This window comes from Cyclopterus lumpus, chromosome 7 (genome assembly GCF_009769545.1).
Source record: "Cyclopterus lumpus isolate fCycLum1 chromosome 7, fCycLum1.pri, whole genome shotgun sequence".
NCBI lineage: Eukaryota > Metazoa > Chordata > Actinopteri > Perciformes > Cyclopteridae > Cyclopterus > Cyclopterus lumpus.
In genome coordinates, this window is record NC_046972.1 from 21,833,694 (window position 1) to 21,851,086 (window position 17,393).

The 17,393-nt window shown below is 45.3% G+C and overlaps 1 protein-coding gene across 1 annotated transcript in view; it reads left to right on the top strand.

Annotated features, from left to right (window-relative positions):
• Positions 1 to 609: 609 nt before the first annotated feature.
• Positions 610 to 17,393, top strand: part of LOC117733930 (fibulin-2-like) — a 21,850-nt gene continuing 5,066 nt past the window's right edge. The window contains exons 1-9 of the mRNA XM_034537880.1: positions 610 to 1,960; positions 8,573 to 8,687; positions 9,088 to 9,217; positions 10,636 to 10,831; positions 11,697 to 11,926; positions 12,742 to 12,841; positions 13,225 to 13,329; positions 14,189 to 14,320; positions 16,498 to 16,635. Of these exons, the coding sequence (XP_034393771.1) occupies positions 610 to 1,960; positions 8,573 to 8,687; positions 9,088 to 9,217; positions 10,636 to 10,831; positions 11,697 to 11,926; positions 12,742 to 12,841; positions 13,225 to 13,329; positions 14,189 to 14,320; positions 16,498 to 16,635 (2,497 nt within the window). The remainder of the gene's footprint in view (positions 1,961 to 8,572; positions 8,688 to 9,087; positions 9,218 to 10,635; positions 10,832 to 11,696; positions 11,927 to 12,741; positions 12,842 to 13,224; positions 13,330 to 14,188; positions 14,321 to 16,497; positions 16,636 to 17,393) is intronic.

Here is a 17,393-nt window from a genome sequence, read left to right on the forward strand (position 1 = left end):
CAGAAATGGACTCAAATGACTGTATTTTGCACAACGTCCCCACCATATTCCTGGGAAGCAAAACATTTTATTGTAATACACTAACATATGGTGCAAACAGATAACTCAGATAAGCAGTTGGAGCACATTGTTTTTGTATATAAACTATAACATTGTCATAGAAGGGAAGTTTTGTAGTTTCAGCCTTGTTTCTTTTTGGGGGGGTGGGGGGGGGGGTTGTACATATTTCTCTCAGTCAGTCTTACCTTTGGCCAAATGTTCTTGTGCAATCAAATATAAACCACAGCTTTCATCCCCTGCTGTGATGCCAAAGGAGTGGGCATGGAAACAACAATTTTGCATTTGGCAGGAGGCCAAATGAAAGCAGACCGATTATTTAGTTAAACAGTGTGTTTTTGATAGCGACTTTGAAAACAAACCAAAAATAATAGGATTGTTATCAAGGAGAATGCCAGGGAACGTTTGTACTGTAAATATATTAACCACTGTTTACTTTCGCAGGCTAAAAGACAACAAATTCTTTCTCATCTGGAATAAAAATCTAGCCTAAAGAGACGCCTACTTTTCTTTCTTTAAAAAAAAAAAAAAAAATACTTTTTTTGATGCAAAATGAACATTCAGTGGGCAAAATTGTTTTTAAGTTGGCTGATCCTGTGCTTGGACACCTGCCTAAGCCAGAAAGACTGCACAGGTGTTGATTGTCCCAGTCTGCAGAGCTGCATCGAAACGGTGTTGGAGAAGGCCGCCTGCTGTCCCACCTGTACTCAAAGGGGCTGCACCTGTGAGGGCTACCAGTACTATGACTGCATCCAAGCGGGCTTCCGGAAAGGGAAAGTCCCAGAGGGGGAAGCTTACTTTGTGGATTTCGGAAGCACTGAATGCACCTGTCCTCTGGGCGGCGGGAAGATAAGCTGTCATTTCATCCCGTGCCCTGAAATTCCCCCCAACTGCGTTGATATTTTACAGCCTGCAGACGGATGTCCACAATGTGGGAAAATTGGCTGCACCCAAGGCAACAAGAAGTACGATGCGGGACACTCCTTCCAAAAGGACCGCTGTCACGTTTGCCACTGTCCAAATGACGGTGGGCGCTTAATGTGTTCACCTATCCCCGGCTGTGACCTTCGTAGTTCTAATAACCCCGTGTGGGTTGCGACCACTGAGAACAACCACCCTTTGACAGACATTAGCAGCCGTCGCCACAGCCAACAAACGAGTCCCGGAGAACCGTTTCCCAAGCTGGCACTGGGAAACGCTTTACCGCTGTATAAGCAGGACCCACCCAGTCTTGGCACAGGGCGTTACGACTACGCACTGGAGGGGCCAACGTCTTCCACTGTCAAAAACCTGGCCCCGCCACTGGAATCTACTACAGCATCACCGACTTACCCCGAGGCAAGCTCCACTTCCATCAGCATCTCCCTCGATGACCGGAGACAAGAGCTCAGGGAGACACAAGGGAGTTCTGATCCAGAGACCAGCAGCGAGGCCGAGGTCACACAGAACGTGGATCCAACCACGACGGGGGATCGGAGCGAAACGTCGACGCCGACACAGAGAGTGACCGCGGAGCACCGCGGGCCGCAACAGGAACTCGGGGAAAGGACTATTAGACCCGACAGCGGCAGAAACAGAGTGGCACAGGACGCTTTAAAAGAAGCGGCACAAGCCGCCCGTGCAAACGAGGGGAACAGGCCCTCTGGCCATCATAAACACGGTCAAGGCGGTCGCACCGGGAGTCATGGCGGCTCCCATTACAGCAGCCATAAAGAAGAAGAAAGAGTGTCAGCGGAGTACAGGCCGCCACTTGGTAAAGAAGAGCAGACCTTGAACCCCACGATACAGTTCAGTCCCACCAGCAGAGCTCCAGTCAGGATGAGGGAGGATAGAGAGCAGCCTCAAAGACAACCCCAAAGCCTCTTCAACTACGACTCCCAAGACGTGCTGGGAGAAACCGAAGGTACGTTACTGCACAACATTATATTTTAAAGAGTTTCAAAAGAACAGTGGGTAGCATTTATGGATACCCATTGGCAGAAATGGAATATAATATAAATATGTATGTTTTCTTTAGCGTATAATCACTTGAAAATATGATTAGTTGTGTTTTTGTTTCTTTAGAATGAGTTGATATCGATTTACGGAGCGGGTCCTCCTCCCCGAGCCAGCCGCCATGTTACTACAGTAGCACAGGACCGACAAACCAAACGCTGGCTCTAAATTCACGTTTTTACGCGTCGCGTCGGCCTCCGTATTTGTCTTACAAAAGGTCTTGCGCTCCCTTAAGGTTTAGTATCGTTAAAAAGCGCAGAGAGCCGAAGTAAATGAGTAACATTGACCAACTTAATGCTTCATCCACACACTCTCGTCACTGCGCAGGAAAGCACATTGCTAACGCCAGATGAGTGACACCAGTGTAGCATTAAACCATGGTGGACTTAGCAAGCTAACAAGCGAACAGCTGGCTAGTTAGCGTGCTAATTCCACCATGCTTTCAATCTACACTGGCAGAGAAGGACAAGCTACCTAGCTACCTAGCCAACTAGCCAGTCTGCAACAACACTTTACATCTCAACGGACGTGTATTGTCACCATGACAACTAACAATAATCGTCATTTTCTTTTGCACTCGTCAAACGATCACAGTTCAATGTGAGTTCCGCTCCTCTTCTAGGTCTAGGATGGTCTAAAGATCCTAACGTCTCTTCTTGAATAAAGTGTTTTGAATAAAAGTTCAAAACAGCAGAATCGAAAAAAAAGGAAAATCTGAAACGCGACATGTTTTGATGCGTTCAACGCCGACACCGAAATACATCCCAGTGTGAGGATTTACAGCCTCGTAATGACGAGGTTAGGCTGTTACTATTTCATCTTCCCTTTCTTTCTCTCGTCTTTTGAAGAGGGAATTCATAATCACTATCTTCAAGGCGCAGGAAAAAACAATTGTTCGTGGAAAGTCTGTTTTCCCCTGCATAGCATTTATCTTCCTTACTCTGAAGAGAAAATAACAATACTAGACACATGCTCACTTTCATGCACTCAACTTGAGAGGATGTTATATTTCTCTCGAGGTTTGTAAGAAGCAAATAATACTAAGACCTGTGCTATTTTTACGTTAGTGCGCTTCTAATATATCTGATAAATCCTTTAAGAGCAGCTGAAATTGCATGTTCTCTCCCCCACTTTGCTCTGGTGAGAGCTCCATCCAGTATCCCTCATGTGATCACCAGCATGTTCTCCAACAGATCGGGACAACCTACTGCAGACTAGGATGTCTAGAAGATGAGTTGCACTGCACCGTAAAATAGTAGAAAAAGTTACTTATATACAATAGATCTAAAAATGTCATAATGCCATATAATAATTGCTTTAGCTTTAATATCTCTCTATATTAACACACTCCCTTATGAAGTGAGTATATCTACATTATGAAAGAGTGTATCACTATTGGTGTTTTGTCCAGAAAAAACAAAATCTGGAGGTGCGTCGTTAACCCTTCTTTACAACACTGTGATTTCTGTTGGGACCTGTCGGGCCGTTTCTTTCCTTTCAGCACCGGGCCTCCATAGGTATGTCTGGTGTATGCTGAATGCATGGGTGAGGTGTTTCTGTGTGAACTCCAGAGGTTGCTTGTCAAGTTCGTTTACCAAGCACACACGTCGGGAGAACACAGGTTATAAATTGGCTTGTTTGTTGCCGTTTGACACATTTTGTCGAGGAGGTCAAGTCTGGGTAAAATAGTGAAACTCTGTGTGAGCCGATTTTATAGGAACTCAAGTTTGACACACAACGTCCACAACTGCGATGAGGATAAAGTCCAAGCCATTCCTTTGGGAATTATCGCTTTCCTGGAGGAGAGTTTGGAGTTGAAAGTCGGGGGATGTTGTGTTGTTCCTCCTGGGATAAGGAGTTTGAACTTGTCGGATGGAATGACACGGCGCTGGTTCACCGGGGGAAGGTCGTTGGACAATTGGAGACTTTCCAGAGTGGCGACATGTTAAAACAGAGACGGGAAAAACACAGCCCGATAAGGGCCTCGGCTAATTAATTCATGTTATCAACGTCATTATCAGAACATGCCAAAGTCATTTCGGAGAGGAACAGAGAACGCATTAATAACTAGATCGCAACCCCCCCTTTTTCTGGGACCGCCTTTGTAGTGGCCCTATTATCGCTCTTTTCCAACCAGTGTGTGTGCTCAGAAAAGAGGGGGATGGGGTTTGTTCAGGCTTTTTGATGCTGGGCTGGACCTGGTATAGGATTTCTTTTGGGGGGGGGGGGGGTTGTACCTGTGAGCGGCATAATGCCCGTGTGATGAATGAGACCACTGTTGTGGGGCTTGATTGCCAGACACTACTCACTGCTCCCTCAAGAGCCTTGTGTGATTACCCCGTCTCTCGTGAGGCTGCTGGTTTCCCAATCTTCCCAGTAATCATCTCATCTGAAGCACACATCCCCCCCCCCAACCAGCACCGACTATAACATTAAACCTAGGAGAATCTTAGACGTGGATAAATTGGTGAAAGTGAGCCGATGTGTAATTTTCTTTATAGGATTAAAAGGAGGGTGGACTTCCCCGTGTGAGAGTTCATTCCTGCTAAACCACGACTGAGTAGATTAGTTTGAAGAAGATAGCGAGCTCTGGTTAATCTAGCGTGACTTTCCAGGTCGTTTCCAGGAATTTTTATGTCCTTGCTGAAAAAACCCGCCATACCCACATGTCACCGTTGCTTATAAATAAAAATAAAAAAAAACATCTGCGCCAGATGCAGAAAGCCACTCATAAAAAAAGACCAACATGTATAAGTAGAGAGCGATTGGGGGATGAATTAGCACAATACCAGATCTGTCATTAACATGCAGGCAAAGTGCAGCCGTATACAGATGCTTTTTTAGATCTCACAATGCAGTCACACCTGTTGAAAACATCTAACATTCACATCCATGCTTCGTTTGGTAATATTATTTCCAATGCAGGAAATAGTTGCTCATAAATGGGGCTTGAGAAAGCAACCAGTTGTAAATTATATTATCCTGCTGTGTTATTTTCGTCCATCGGCTCCAAAGTCAGGATTTCCTTTTTGTGCAAGAAACGAGCAGATTTCCTGTGTTCTGGTTTGTGAACACACCTTTAGATATACAACGCAATGGGGGGAGGCCCATTGAGATTACAAGATTACCGTGGGGGGGGGATATTTGTCCAGAGGCGTGCGGCGGAATATACTTAACCAATTTAACATGCAAAAAGAATCTCCGACGCTGATGTTGCCGAGCAGGAACTCGGCAGCATCAGAAAAAACGCCACGGGTGGGTGGTTGGAGGGTTGGGTGGGTGGGTGGTTGGGTGGGTGGGTGTGCGTGTCCCGATGTGTCCAAGACATGTGTGGCATCCTAAGGAAATGCGAGCTACAAATCACAGTAATTCAATGCACCATTAGTGATAAGTCCTCCTGACAGTGTGTGTGTGTGTGAGTGTTTCATTCAGGGGTTTTCTTACCACAAGGAGGTGTAATTGGATTGGAGGATTGTGGATGAAACCATCAAAGGCTGAAACGTCGACTGACCTTAACCGCGATTAAGACTACAAAAAGACGGATCGCGCAAAACGTTGGCTCTTAATCTCGGGGAGCTTAAGGCATAAAGTGTCAATAATTGAAACCTGAATTGGCCTTTTTCAGAGATGAAGTCACGATGATAGGAGAGCCCTCCCTGTTAGGTCATATCCAGCTGTTCTTCGACAGTGATTATGTGTTTCAAAAGACACAATATCTCTCACGTTGAAGGTGGGGAGGATATCGTGCAACTCCCACCTGAGCTTAAGACGGGACTGCAGACACACACACACACACACACACACACGGAGGCTATTATCGCGCAAATGCTTTAAAGGCTTTCGGCATCAATCATCCGACATGTTCAACCACGTGGGTTTGTGTGTCACGGACCTGTTATTCACGTTGTTGGTCGTGTTCTCTTCAGGCCCACCTGTATTACACATCGCTGCCAAGGCCACAAAAGAAAAGAGACACACACACACACACACACACACACACGAGCGCTGATTAGTGGCCGCGCGCTGCTTTTACGACACCTCCCAGACATGTCTGGAGTTGCCCCCTTTTTTTTCAGGGGAGGGGGGGGGGGGAGTTGTTATTCTGGCTTCCATATTTTCAAAGGGTGAGATGTCACCAGTTCTTGGATTCAGACGAGAGCGAAGCATCTGGCGTTGACGGTATAGTCAAGTGGAAATGTGTAATGACAGAGAGATGCTCTTCAGCCACCCTTCAAGTGTATGTTTTAGATGCTCATTGTGCGAGCGCGATAAATCAAGTTGATCTGAATGGAACAAGTTGCGATAAAGTCTTAATTGGAAGGTCCGTCAAAGAGACAGGAAGAGAGACTCAAAATAGTTTATCCAGGCGGCAACTTTCGGTTCTGAGAAGTGAAAACAATGAGAAGGTTGGCTTCAACGACTCCTCTTGTTGTACAAAGAAGGCTCTATGAGGAGCATGATCTTCATTTATGATGCTCCCATTTAGAGTACAATAGACCATAACTCAGGGTATGCTTTATAGGGCGGGGCTACCCTGTGATTGACAGGTCTCCACCACGGTGTCTGGGAGTCTCACAACTTTAAATCTTTCACGATATGTTTTTTTTTCTTCAGTTCATTGAAAATGATTCGTAACTTTATTTTTTTTAGCGCCACCCTCTCGTGTCACTTCCGATTGCGAAAAGCCAAGAGCGCAGACGGACCAAAAACAAAGATGGCGACGGCCTAAAAATGCCAAACTCAAAACCATTTCGTCCACTAACTCCTTCGTGAACATGGCGACAAACTGCATGCATCTTATACATCCCACATTCTGAATGGACACATATATGTGCCGTGTTCGGGGGGGAACTGATTCCACCTGGAGAAAATGAATAGGAGGCGAAAGGAGGAGGAGAATGAGTAATTACGTCCTCTGTCTTTTAATGTACATTCACTCGGGTTCAAAGGGGCTCGTTTAACTGCTCGGGTTGGCACAGAAACTGTAGTTATGTATCAAAGAGTCGTCGTGCCTTTCAAGGTTTAGAATTTCTCCTGTCTAAAGCTATAAATTACGCACACTTTGCTCGACTCTGAGTAATTGCCATGGTCTTGTAGTGTATAGGTAATAATCAAAGAGAGTTATTTCAACAAAAAAAAATAAAGTGGATGCGGAAGTTGAAATGTTAGAATGACCTTAGGCACTTTGCAGATGTCCACGATATATTTTCATGTATTAATTGCAATGAGAGGACTTGGCTGTCCTCTGAGTGACCCCCCCCCCCCCCCCCCCCCCCCCCCCCCCCCTACACACACACACACACACACACACACACACACACACACACACACACACATACCCTGCTGAGAGAGACCAATTACAGCTTCGGGTCCAGACTGAAACTATCCCAGCAAGTAATATGATGGATTGTCGTGTATTCATGGTCCCCGTAGGATGAACCCTATACCGACTTGTGTGATTCCACGACCTTGAACAAACACACTGGATGCATTGACGTCCAATCGGTCGACACATTTATGTTCTCCACAGGGTGAAATGTGATCGCATCATCCAGACCGACCCCAAAACTAATGGCATTCCCATTAGCCTGAACGGTTCTCTGTTACTGTTTTCACATTTTATCCACATCACACATGATGTTGAATAACCGTGAACATCAGATCCATTCGTTTAAGAGGGTTAAGTCTACTTCTGATTGTTATTTTAAAAGTTAAAGCACCCTTGTGACAATACCCTTATGTATGTCTTATTTAGTGTATGATCACCTGAAAATAATAATCGTCGTGTTTTCCTTGCCTGAGAATGAGCCGTTTTTTTATCTAACATACGGAGGGGGTCCCTCTTGCCGTGTTTCCACGGTGACCCAGTGAGGACAAACCCACGTTTTTGTTTTTTTAAGACACGCACGTCAACGATGAGTTGCGTCTTCTATACGGTAGCGCAGGAGCCACAAATCAACGCTGGAATGCGTTGCCCTGTTATTGAAGGGACACGCATACATTTTTCCTGTGACCTGGATAATGTGTTTTCTTTTTTCTTTCTTTCGTCTCTTCCCCCCCCCCCCCCCCCCCCCCCGATATGCAGTTTGACATGAAGTGCTAATGTGTCACTCTTTCAGGATGTAACAACAAAAAAAAGAAAAAAGAGGACAATTTAAACTTTCAACGTGGATTTATTTGAGTTTTTTGGGTTCCACGATTTTTTTTTTACCTGCCAACGTAAGTGAGAGCCGAGTCGGGGAGTCTGAAAAGAATAACACACACTGTACGTGCTATTCTCGGCGTGTAGCGACACCAAAATCCGCTCCAAGTCTTAAGTCTTAGACACCAAAGATGAAATGCATTCACACTAACCACATTTTACAGCATCTCGATGATGGGAATCTACCATGGGAAATGTTAAACCCTCCTCTTCCAGCTGAACTCACACTGTTACCATTATTTTTGTGCCATTCCTCTGAAACACATGGCTGCACTAAGTGGGATAAAGCTGTAACTCAGCGTTTGCGTTTCATTATAGTTCCTGCCAAGGAGCTGTTGAAGACCTGCTGCGAGACAGGGGAGAAGTGGGCTTCAGCTAATGGTCACTGCAACAACATGGAGCCACCCACAAAAGATAGGCACTCCATCTGCTGGTAAGGCCCTTATTAAAATGCCCACTCAGATCTTTTCAGCTTTAATTCTTATAATTAAATACAGCACAGCGTAAATCATCTTAAATAGTCCTCTGTGGAAAGACTTTTTTTATTCCACTTAATTTGACTCATTAACAATATTGATTTAGTAAAGTGACATAACTAAAATGTGCAATGAAATATTTTTCTTTTGTTATTATTACAAGATCAGTCACATTTAAGTACATTTCTCTTTGGTCCTCGGAGCTTTTGACTGGTAAATTATCACCATTTTGATTTTAATTTCTTCTGATTTTAATGCACAAGTCAGCTCTGTAGCAGCTAACCGAGTCACTGTTTCTGTTGCAGTCCAAACACTCAGGCGGTCCTTCCTCCTTTTGTGTTTTTCTCTCTCTGCCAGGACTGCCCAACAACAGTGCTGCCGCGGTTCCCTCGGAGAAGGCCGGTGTTTGGCTGGAATGAACGCAGCCAGAGCCGGAACTATGTGTCGAGAGGATGCCAGCGACAAATGTGGGATTGATTCCTACGAGGCAAGCATCTGTGATCAGATGCCCCCCGCGGAGGGCAAACGCAGTTCACTGGGTTCTCTGTCAAACACAATGATGTTTTCATTTTAAATTGAAGCCTAATAGAGGATGACTTAGCGATTGATGAATGCGTTAGTCACTGGAGAATTGAAAACCCCATGTAGATGGTAGTGTAGCCAGACAGTGAGAGTCTCTCTGTTTGAGCAACTTTATTCAAGGTGCCTGAGCATTGCTGCTGCTGTGCCAATTCCCTGTTATTCGATTACCTTATTTAATTTAGGTAAGATAATTTAGGTCCAATTACAATTGAAAGTCCTAAAGCTTCACTAGCTTCAAAGCAGACCTCCGCAATTGGAAATGTCAGATGTCAATTGTTTGGCCTTTCCAAAATTGTGGAAACGTGGACTGATAATTTAATCTTGTCGAACAGCAGCAAGTCTATTGTGGCGGACAGTGAGCATGAAGTCACAAAAGACTATGTAACTTTATTGTGGTCGCCCAGACTCCCAGAGCCACTTATTTGCCATGTGACCTGTTTGTTGAGGGACACTCACTCACCTGCTCGGAGGCCCTCGCGCAGCACGGGGCCATTATCGACTCTGTCCTGCAGTGCGGCTGTTAAATATTGGTTTTCATCGCCTTTTTGTGGGACCTCTGTAGATTAGGTAATATCAGGCCATCTACAACCACAGTACATCACAGCGGCCATTACCGACATTTTATGTTTCACTATGCCCCCCCATGCACTTTTAAGAGGCAATATTGCTGAGAGCTACAGGAAAACAGAGTGAGAGACTGTGAGCAAGAAGAGAGTCGCTCCAAATTCTTGCTTGTAACTTTTCAAAGGATTAGGAGTCTGAAACCACGCTGGCTGCTCCGTGAGGCCTATTTAGACACAGTGAGCTAAATGCTAACGTCAGCATGCTAACACACAGATTCAAGCAATGTTGAGCACGTTCACTGTCTTCGTTTAGCATGTTAGCATGCTACTATTTGCTAATAGAGCGATGCAGTGACGTATTTGTCGGCCAACCCCCGGCTGCTCCGTGAGGCCTTTTAGACACAGTGAGCTAAATGCTAACGTCAGCATGCTAACAGGCCCACAATGCCAATGCTAACATGCAGATTCAAGCAATGCTGAGCACGTTCACCGTCTTAGTTTAGCGTGTTAGCATGCTACCATTTGCTAATATAGCGATGCAGGGGCGTATTTGTCGGCCGACCCCCCGAAGTTAGCATCGCATGGGTTCTGTCAAATAAAGCAAATCATATTTTTTCATTGGGTTTTGGATTATTGCAGAACGCTCTGTGGCTTAAACGTTCAGCAAGGTTAAGGGACCTGACGCTAAAAACCAAACCTTGCAAACAGTATACGTGATGCACGAAATACGTGTGAAAAGAGTGACTCTGTGACCCCGCAGGAGTGCTGCGACTGCTGCTCTCTGGGGCTGCAGTTCCTCCGCGAGGGGCATCGCTGTGAAGCCCACCAGCACCTGGGCTTCCACTGCAGACACGTCTTTCTAACGTGCTGCGGGAAGGAGGAGAGCACCAACCAAGACGGCTGGCACTCCGTCAGAGAGAGGCCCGCTCTCGAGTCCACTCCGCTACCAAAGAAAAGTAGGCTACTGTCATCTGCACAGACACGCACACACACACACACATTGCATTGCACCATGCCAAGGGAGGGGATGTTGTTGGGTGAAGGGAATGTGATACACATCAGTGCACGGCCAGGAAAAAGCACAGATTTTAATGGAGACAATCCATTTTTTGGTTGAAAGGAAGCTTTTGTAGTGCGATCCCCCAACCCTGGTGAAAAAGGCTGCGCCTCATTGGCCTCCCTGAACAAAGTATAGTAGCCCAGTTCACCCCTGTGCTTTAATCCCCAGAGACCTAATGCCTGTCTGCCTGGCATTGCATTTAATCCCTTTTCAGTAAGCCACCATGTTGGTGTTAGTAGTGCTGTATTGATTTGTTTTGAGGACTACAAGGTGGGAAAACTTTTTTGCCTTGTGATCGGCTGCTTTTCATTAGGATGTTTCTTTTTCCTTCTCTTTTATGTTTCTTTTTCCACCTCACGACAAACATTTTTTGCCTGGCCCATTTGGGATTCGAAACAGCTGCCGATGAAAAGATGACAAATGCAGCAAGACATCCTCCGTTATAGGTTGTTAATCAGAACATTGTGCATCTCATTGTTACTTGTTTTGTGCATATTGCCGCGCTGCATTTTGTATTTTTTTTTTTAGGAGCACGTCCAAGAAAGGGCGTCGCAAACTCATTTATGATATGAGTAATGTGGTAATGTGGTTGATGCTCCGTGTGTGTTTGCAGCAAACAAGAAAAAATAAATCCACCTCCATTGTTGTGGTGTTATCCTTTTTCGGGAAAGTTATAAAACTATGTTAAACCGCATTATGCATTTATTCATATCATAAAGTTTCATTGCCACTCTCTCTCTCTCTCTGTGTGTGTGCCGTAGTATCCGACAGCCCGTACCCGAAAGAGGCCTTCTCCATCGGTGAGGAGCGGGATGGGGAGAACGCAGTGGAGGTCCCTAATGAGGCGGAGGACGTGGATGAGTGCCTGGTGTACGAGGGCAGACTCTGCCTCCACAGATGTGTCAACACGCCGGGCTCTTACCGGTGCGAGTGCCTCCCCGGATACGCGCTGCAAGAGGACGCTTTCACTTGCGCGCGAGGTAAAGTGAACGCCGGCCGCTCGTATATGGCGCTGGCAGACATTTTCTAGGGACCGTTAGGGAAAGCGGTACTCTCTCTATGTGCCATTTGCTTCCTCCGAATATGATTTACGGGTGCCCAGGCGTTCCTGTCAGGAAGCCCCATTTGTCGTAATTTGTCTGCACATTCACCGTGTATTATTTTCCGGGGTCTCTCCGAGTTCCTTCCTGTCTGCCAGCCCTGATACTGCCTAATAGTAGTTATTTTAATCACACACTAACATCCCTTTCCTGGACCGATCACATCGCTGCTGTTGTTGCTTAAAAAAAAAAAAAAAAAAAGCATTTTCAGCTAAAAGGGTGGTGGGCAAAAAAATCACTCTTTTGCACACACCGAAGGTCAGCTCAGGTGTACGCTTTAAGGCGTTTTTTCAGGTAATGTTGTGTACCACACTTTAATCAACAGCCTGTCTCAACAGGACACTAATGCCAGAGCTCTCAGCAAGATTACAGTGAGGGATGGGGGCTCACTAATAAAAAAGCAAATGTTTGTCTGCAGGCAATTTGTTTTTCCCGTCTCGCCTTCTCTGATATTACATCTCTCATCTGTAGCCACTGGGCCTCACACACACACACACACACACACACACACACACACACACACCGTCGGCTCAGGCCCTCTAACTAAGACCGGCAGACGACTGAGAGTCGCACTTCTCAAATCGTGAGTGACAGGATTATTCTTTCTTCTTCTTCCGCAGAGACGGTGGAGGAGGACAACAGACTGAGGGAGGACGACAGACTGAGGGAGGACGACAGACTGAGGGAGGACGACAGACTGAGGGAGGAGGACGACAGACTGAGGGAGGACGACAGAGCGGCGGTGGAGCCCACCTCGCTGCTCCCGCCACCCACCCAGCCCGCCGTCCCGCCCAACCCCTGTGAAGGTTAGAGGCGTTCAGGCTTAACGAGCGCTTTCCGGCGAGCCTTTTACGTCAGGCCAAATTATGTTTCATCTAGGTTGTTTTATCTTTTATCTGGCCAGCACCGGGATTGCTTAATGTGTTATTGGGTCAAACTTGGAGATGTAGTTGCAACCGCAAATGTCAAAAACACGAGTGGTGAGACGGTAGCAAAGGTTTTAGTTTGTTTTCAGCATCGCGGTGCTCATTCTAACCAGTTCTCTGTATCATGATGCTGTGCGGGCCAAAAGTTAGGGAAATACAATATGACCTGATCAGGGATCAACCTGTAAATAACATTTTGCCTCCCACTCGGCTCTCCCTGTGTGTAATAGTATTATTATAGTATTACACTGTATTATTTTCAGGAAACGGCCCGTGTGAGCAATACTGCACCTCCGTGGGCGGAAGGCCACAATGCTCCTGTTTCCCAGGGTTCTCTCTGTCGGTGGCTGACGGACGCTCCTGTGAGGGTAAAGGAACACGCACACACACACAACACACACATTTTAACTGTAACGATGAGAACATTTTCTTCACATCGCACACACACACACACACACACACACGGCATGGCCTGTGGGAAATTCCGTGCAATCATAGAAGTGAAGAAAGAAAAAAAAGGCTCCCAATTTCAGTCAGTAAGCAGTTCGCTCACAGTCGCGGAGAGTTTCTCGGCACACTTCGTCTTTCCCTCTAATCATCGCGTCTAGATGTGCAGAGGAGATACCGAGCTCCTTTCACACTCGGAGAAAAAAAGAAAAAAAACGTATATATATATATATATATATATATATATATATACAGTATATATATATATATATATATATATATATATATATATATATATATATATATAATCTTGTTCCTGAACTGAGTCTCTACCTGGAGGCCTCATCCCAACCATCCGTGCATTGTCCCGATAACACGGCCGACTGAATCCCGTATTTACCCTTTATTTCCTCTCAGAATGGGCGGTGGGCTGATAAGCTTCTGCTCCATGTGTCTTAAGCTGTCTCCCTGTGGGATGTGTCTTTAAGTTAAGCCACATCCACTGGTCTGCCTCCTGCTCGTCAGCCGCACACTGTGGCAGTGACCCCCGAGAGTCGCTCAGTGGTAGTGACACATATTTTCTCATTGTGTGGATGTCACGCCCGGCGGCCTCGCCCCTAATCTCCGAGGGTCCGGCCATTCTCTTTAATCTTAAAACCACGGCTCCTCATCCTCTTATTCCACACCTATTCATCCATCCATTCGTCTTCTACTGTGTCACGTTGTATTATTTTGTTTTCTCCCCTCGCGCATCTCTTTGTTTTATTTCATAACACCCAGACGTGAACGAGTGTTCGTCCGGGAATGTCTGCCGGTCGGACGAGCGCTGCCTGAACACTGCAGGGAGTTACGCCTGTCAGACACCCATCACCTGTCCTCCGGGATACCAGATCAACGACGACGTCTGTGAAGGTGCACACCGCCCTCTTATCTAAAGCACTTCCGGCCCGCAGGGGAATATGTTCACAATGTACGGAAAAAAACACATTGTTCAGGCACACAATCACTTATACCACCCTTCAAAGATTATCTTTTGTAATTTCTTTTTTTATTCCCATGTGATTTCACAGACAAGGGGGAATAAAAAGGAGTATTACTCCAGAGAGCTATATATATATATATATATATATATATATATATATATATATATATATATATATATATATAAATAAATAATACAAATAAATATGAAATATATATATATATAAATATATAAATATAAATAAATAAATACATATATAGTATTCGCTTGCTGTTACCTCTCAGTGTGAAGTGCTGCCCGGCTTATATATATATATATATATATATATATATATATATAATAATAAATAAATAAATAAAACAATGTATATATATAAATGTAAAATGTATAAATAAATAAATTATATATATAGTATTTGCTTGCTGTTACCTCTCAGTGTGAAGTGCTGCCCGGCTCGTCTTTGTGGGTGGCGCACAACCTTTGAGAGGCAACAGTAAACCTCCCATACGTCTCATTATTTCCACGCCCCATAAATTGTGCCCGAGCTGAGGTCTCATTCACCGAGATGAGTTCTAGATGTGCCGTGCGATGTAACCACAGCTAATCTGCAGCTCCTCGTCAAGGTAAACAATGCTCCAATGCCCAATGCTCCATCAGGCCAAATGAGCATTTAACGAGAACGTATGTTTACGCGTGAGCTCCCAAACAGCTGCCACTTCAGATCGTCGTCATAATGCAGAGAAGAAAACAACAAAGCGCCCTTTTTTCATGGCGGGGGGGGGGGGGGGGGGGGGGGGGGGGGGGGGGGGGGGGGGGGGGGGGGGGGGCTGTAATGAAATGCTCCTGTTGCCTCCTCTTACACATGAAGCAACATTACACAGGGGAAAAACGAAGTAGTGTCTCCTTCCTCTCAACAGGATGACTCAGTTAAGACCATGAAGGCATCACTGTCTCCCTAACTCAGTGTGTTCAATCTTTAACTCCAGGTCGACACATAGCAGTGTGGTGTTTAAGATCACGGCATAAAGTAATAGAAAACAGACTTTTTTTTCACTGTCAAATATGAATTCCTAGTAGCTAATGCTAATTATGCAGATTTGTCAAAATTATTTAATTTTATTTATTTAATAGCCAGAAAAAGGGGAAATTTAACAATATAAATAACAGCAGAATATGCCAGGGAGGCCCAAATAAATAAAGAAAAAGGCTTGTGAAGGGTCTCCAGAAACCGTCATTAAAGAAAACTTAATTGAGTACAATTTGTATTAAAAAAATCGATAAGTTTCAAAGCAAAAATACATTAGCCCGTTAAAAGAAAGTGAAACAAAATAACAACAACAAATGACCAAATGACTAAGATCTACATCCAATGTACTCAATGGGTCGAAAAGGGGTCTCGGCTCCAAATCCACGGTAAACGTTCCGCTTCCTCTTCCTGTTTACGTTATTAAAAATGGTGGAGAGATCAGGGTCAAAACAATATTATTCATGAAACTATGAAAATATTGCATTTTTTTATATTGGCACACACATTTCACACAGAGTCGCATCTCTAAACCTCAGGGAGTCACACCCAAAGTCATTAGGATTCATTGTCTGGGATTCACAGATCCTTGAAGTGTGACAGCGACCCATCCAGCAGTTGTTGAGATATTTTAATCTGGAAAGAAGCTTTTTCTATTCATGAAGAAGTAAAACATGTAGTCACTGTATCACAATCCTGGAAATCACTGAAGTAGTGAATAAAAACAACTGCAAATCTGCTCCAAAGTACACGCACGCACACACACACGCACACACACACACACGCACACACGCACACACGCACACACGCACACGCATGGACCGCACCATTCTTTTTTTACTCTTGATTAACTCCTTGAGTAATGTCAGGGAAGGCTTGATGACAGATGAGTGAGGACATGTACAATCTACCATTTAACCACAGCGCCACTCGGTGGCGAAACGTGGCATTACACGTATCTTGTAGTTTGGGATGTAGTGGATTACTAGACTGAAACTACTCTCATGTGATTTGGGTTTATAAATGCAGTTAGTCGTCTACTCGGTTCCCCCGAGAGCTCACCTGTTCGACCTTCTTCCTCAGATATCGATGAGTGTGTGCAGCGGCGCCATGACTGCGGCCTCGATTTCGAGTGTGTGAACGCCGTGGGCTCGTTCAAGTGCGACCCCAAACCCCGATGTCCCGTGGGCTTTAACCGGGACGCACGGGGCAACTGCATAGGTAAGGGGAGGCAGGGGGTGTTGCTGAGGTTCAAAATGTCTGGAGGTTTTCATTTAATTGTTCTAGTTTTAATTGTTCCTAATAGAATAAATAAACAGATGTTTAAATGAATGAATATGTGATATTGCGCACGGGATACATGTTATATAGCAAGTAAAACAAGGGGCTTCAGACTGTTTTGGTTTTACATAACAATCAGATTTGTTTTGTCTTTTGTGAGCGAATGATTGAGTGAGTCACACACACACACTCACACACACACGCACACACGCGTGCGCGCGCGCGCAGGTGGATCGCAGTGCACGCAGGTCGTAGCTCACGGTCCTCGGTGACAGAGGGGTTAAATGCCACACAGACAGGAGATCAGACAGGCTACTGTTAGGGGGGCTGCAGCATGAGGGGTGGATAAAAGCCAACTCTCTGTCCTCCTCCAGTACAAACTGATGCCGTGGAATTAGCCCCCGGGGGCAGGAACTGGGGCATGTCGAGGCAGCCGACGCCCCTGTGTGAAAGGAGCGAGAAGAGAGAAAAACGCTCTGAGAAACGAGCGAATTGAGAAAAATGTCAGACACACACGCACACGCACACACACACACACACACACACGCACACACAACAAAGTTAAATGTGAAGTGAATGTGCTGTTTTTGGGCTTTCGATGTCTCGGTGCGGCTAGTGAGTTGGGCCTCTGCTCTCTGCTCCTTTGGATCTTCACTCTGTCTTCATCCCTCTCTCTCCCTCTCTCTCTCCCTCTCTCT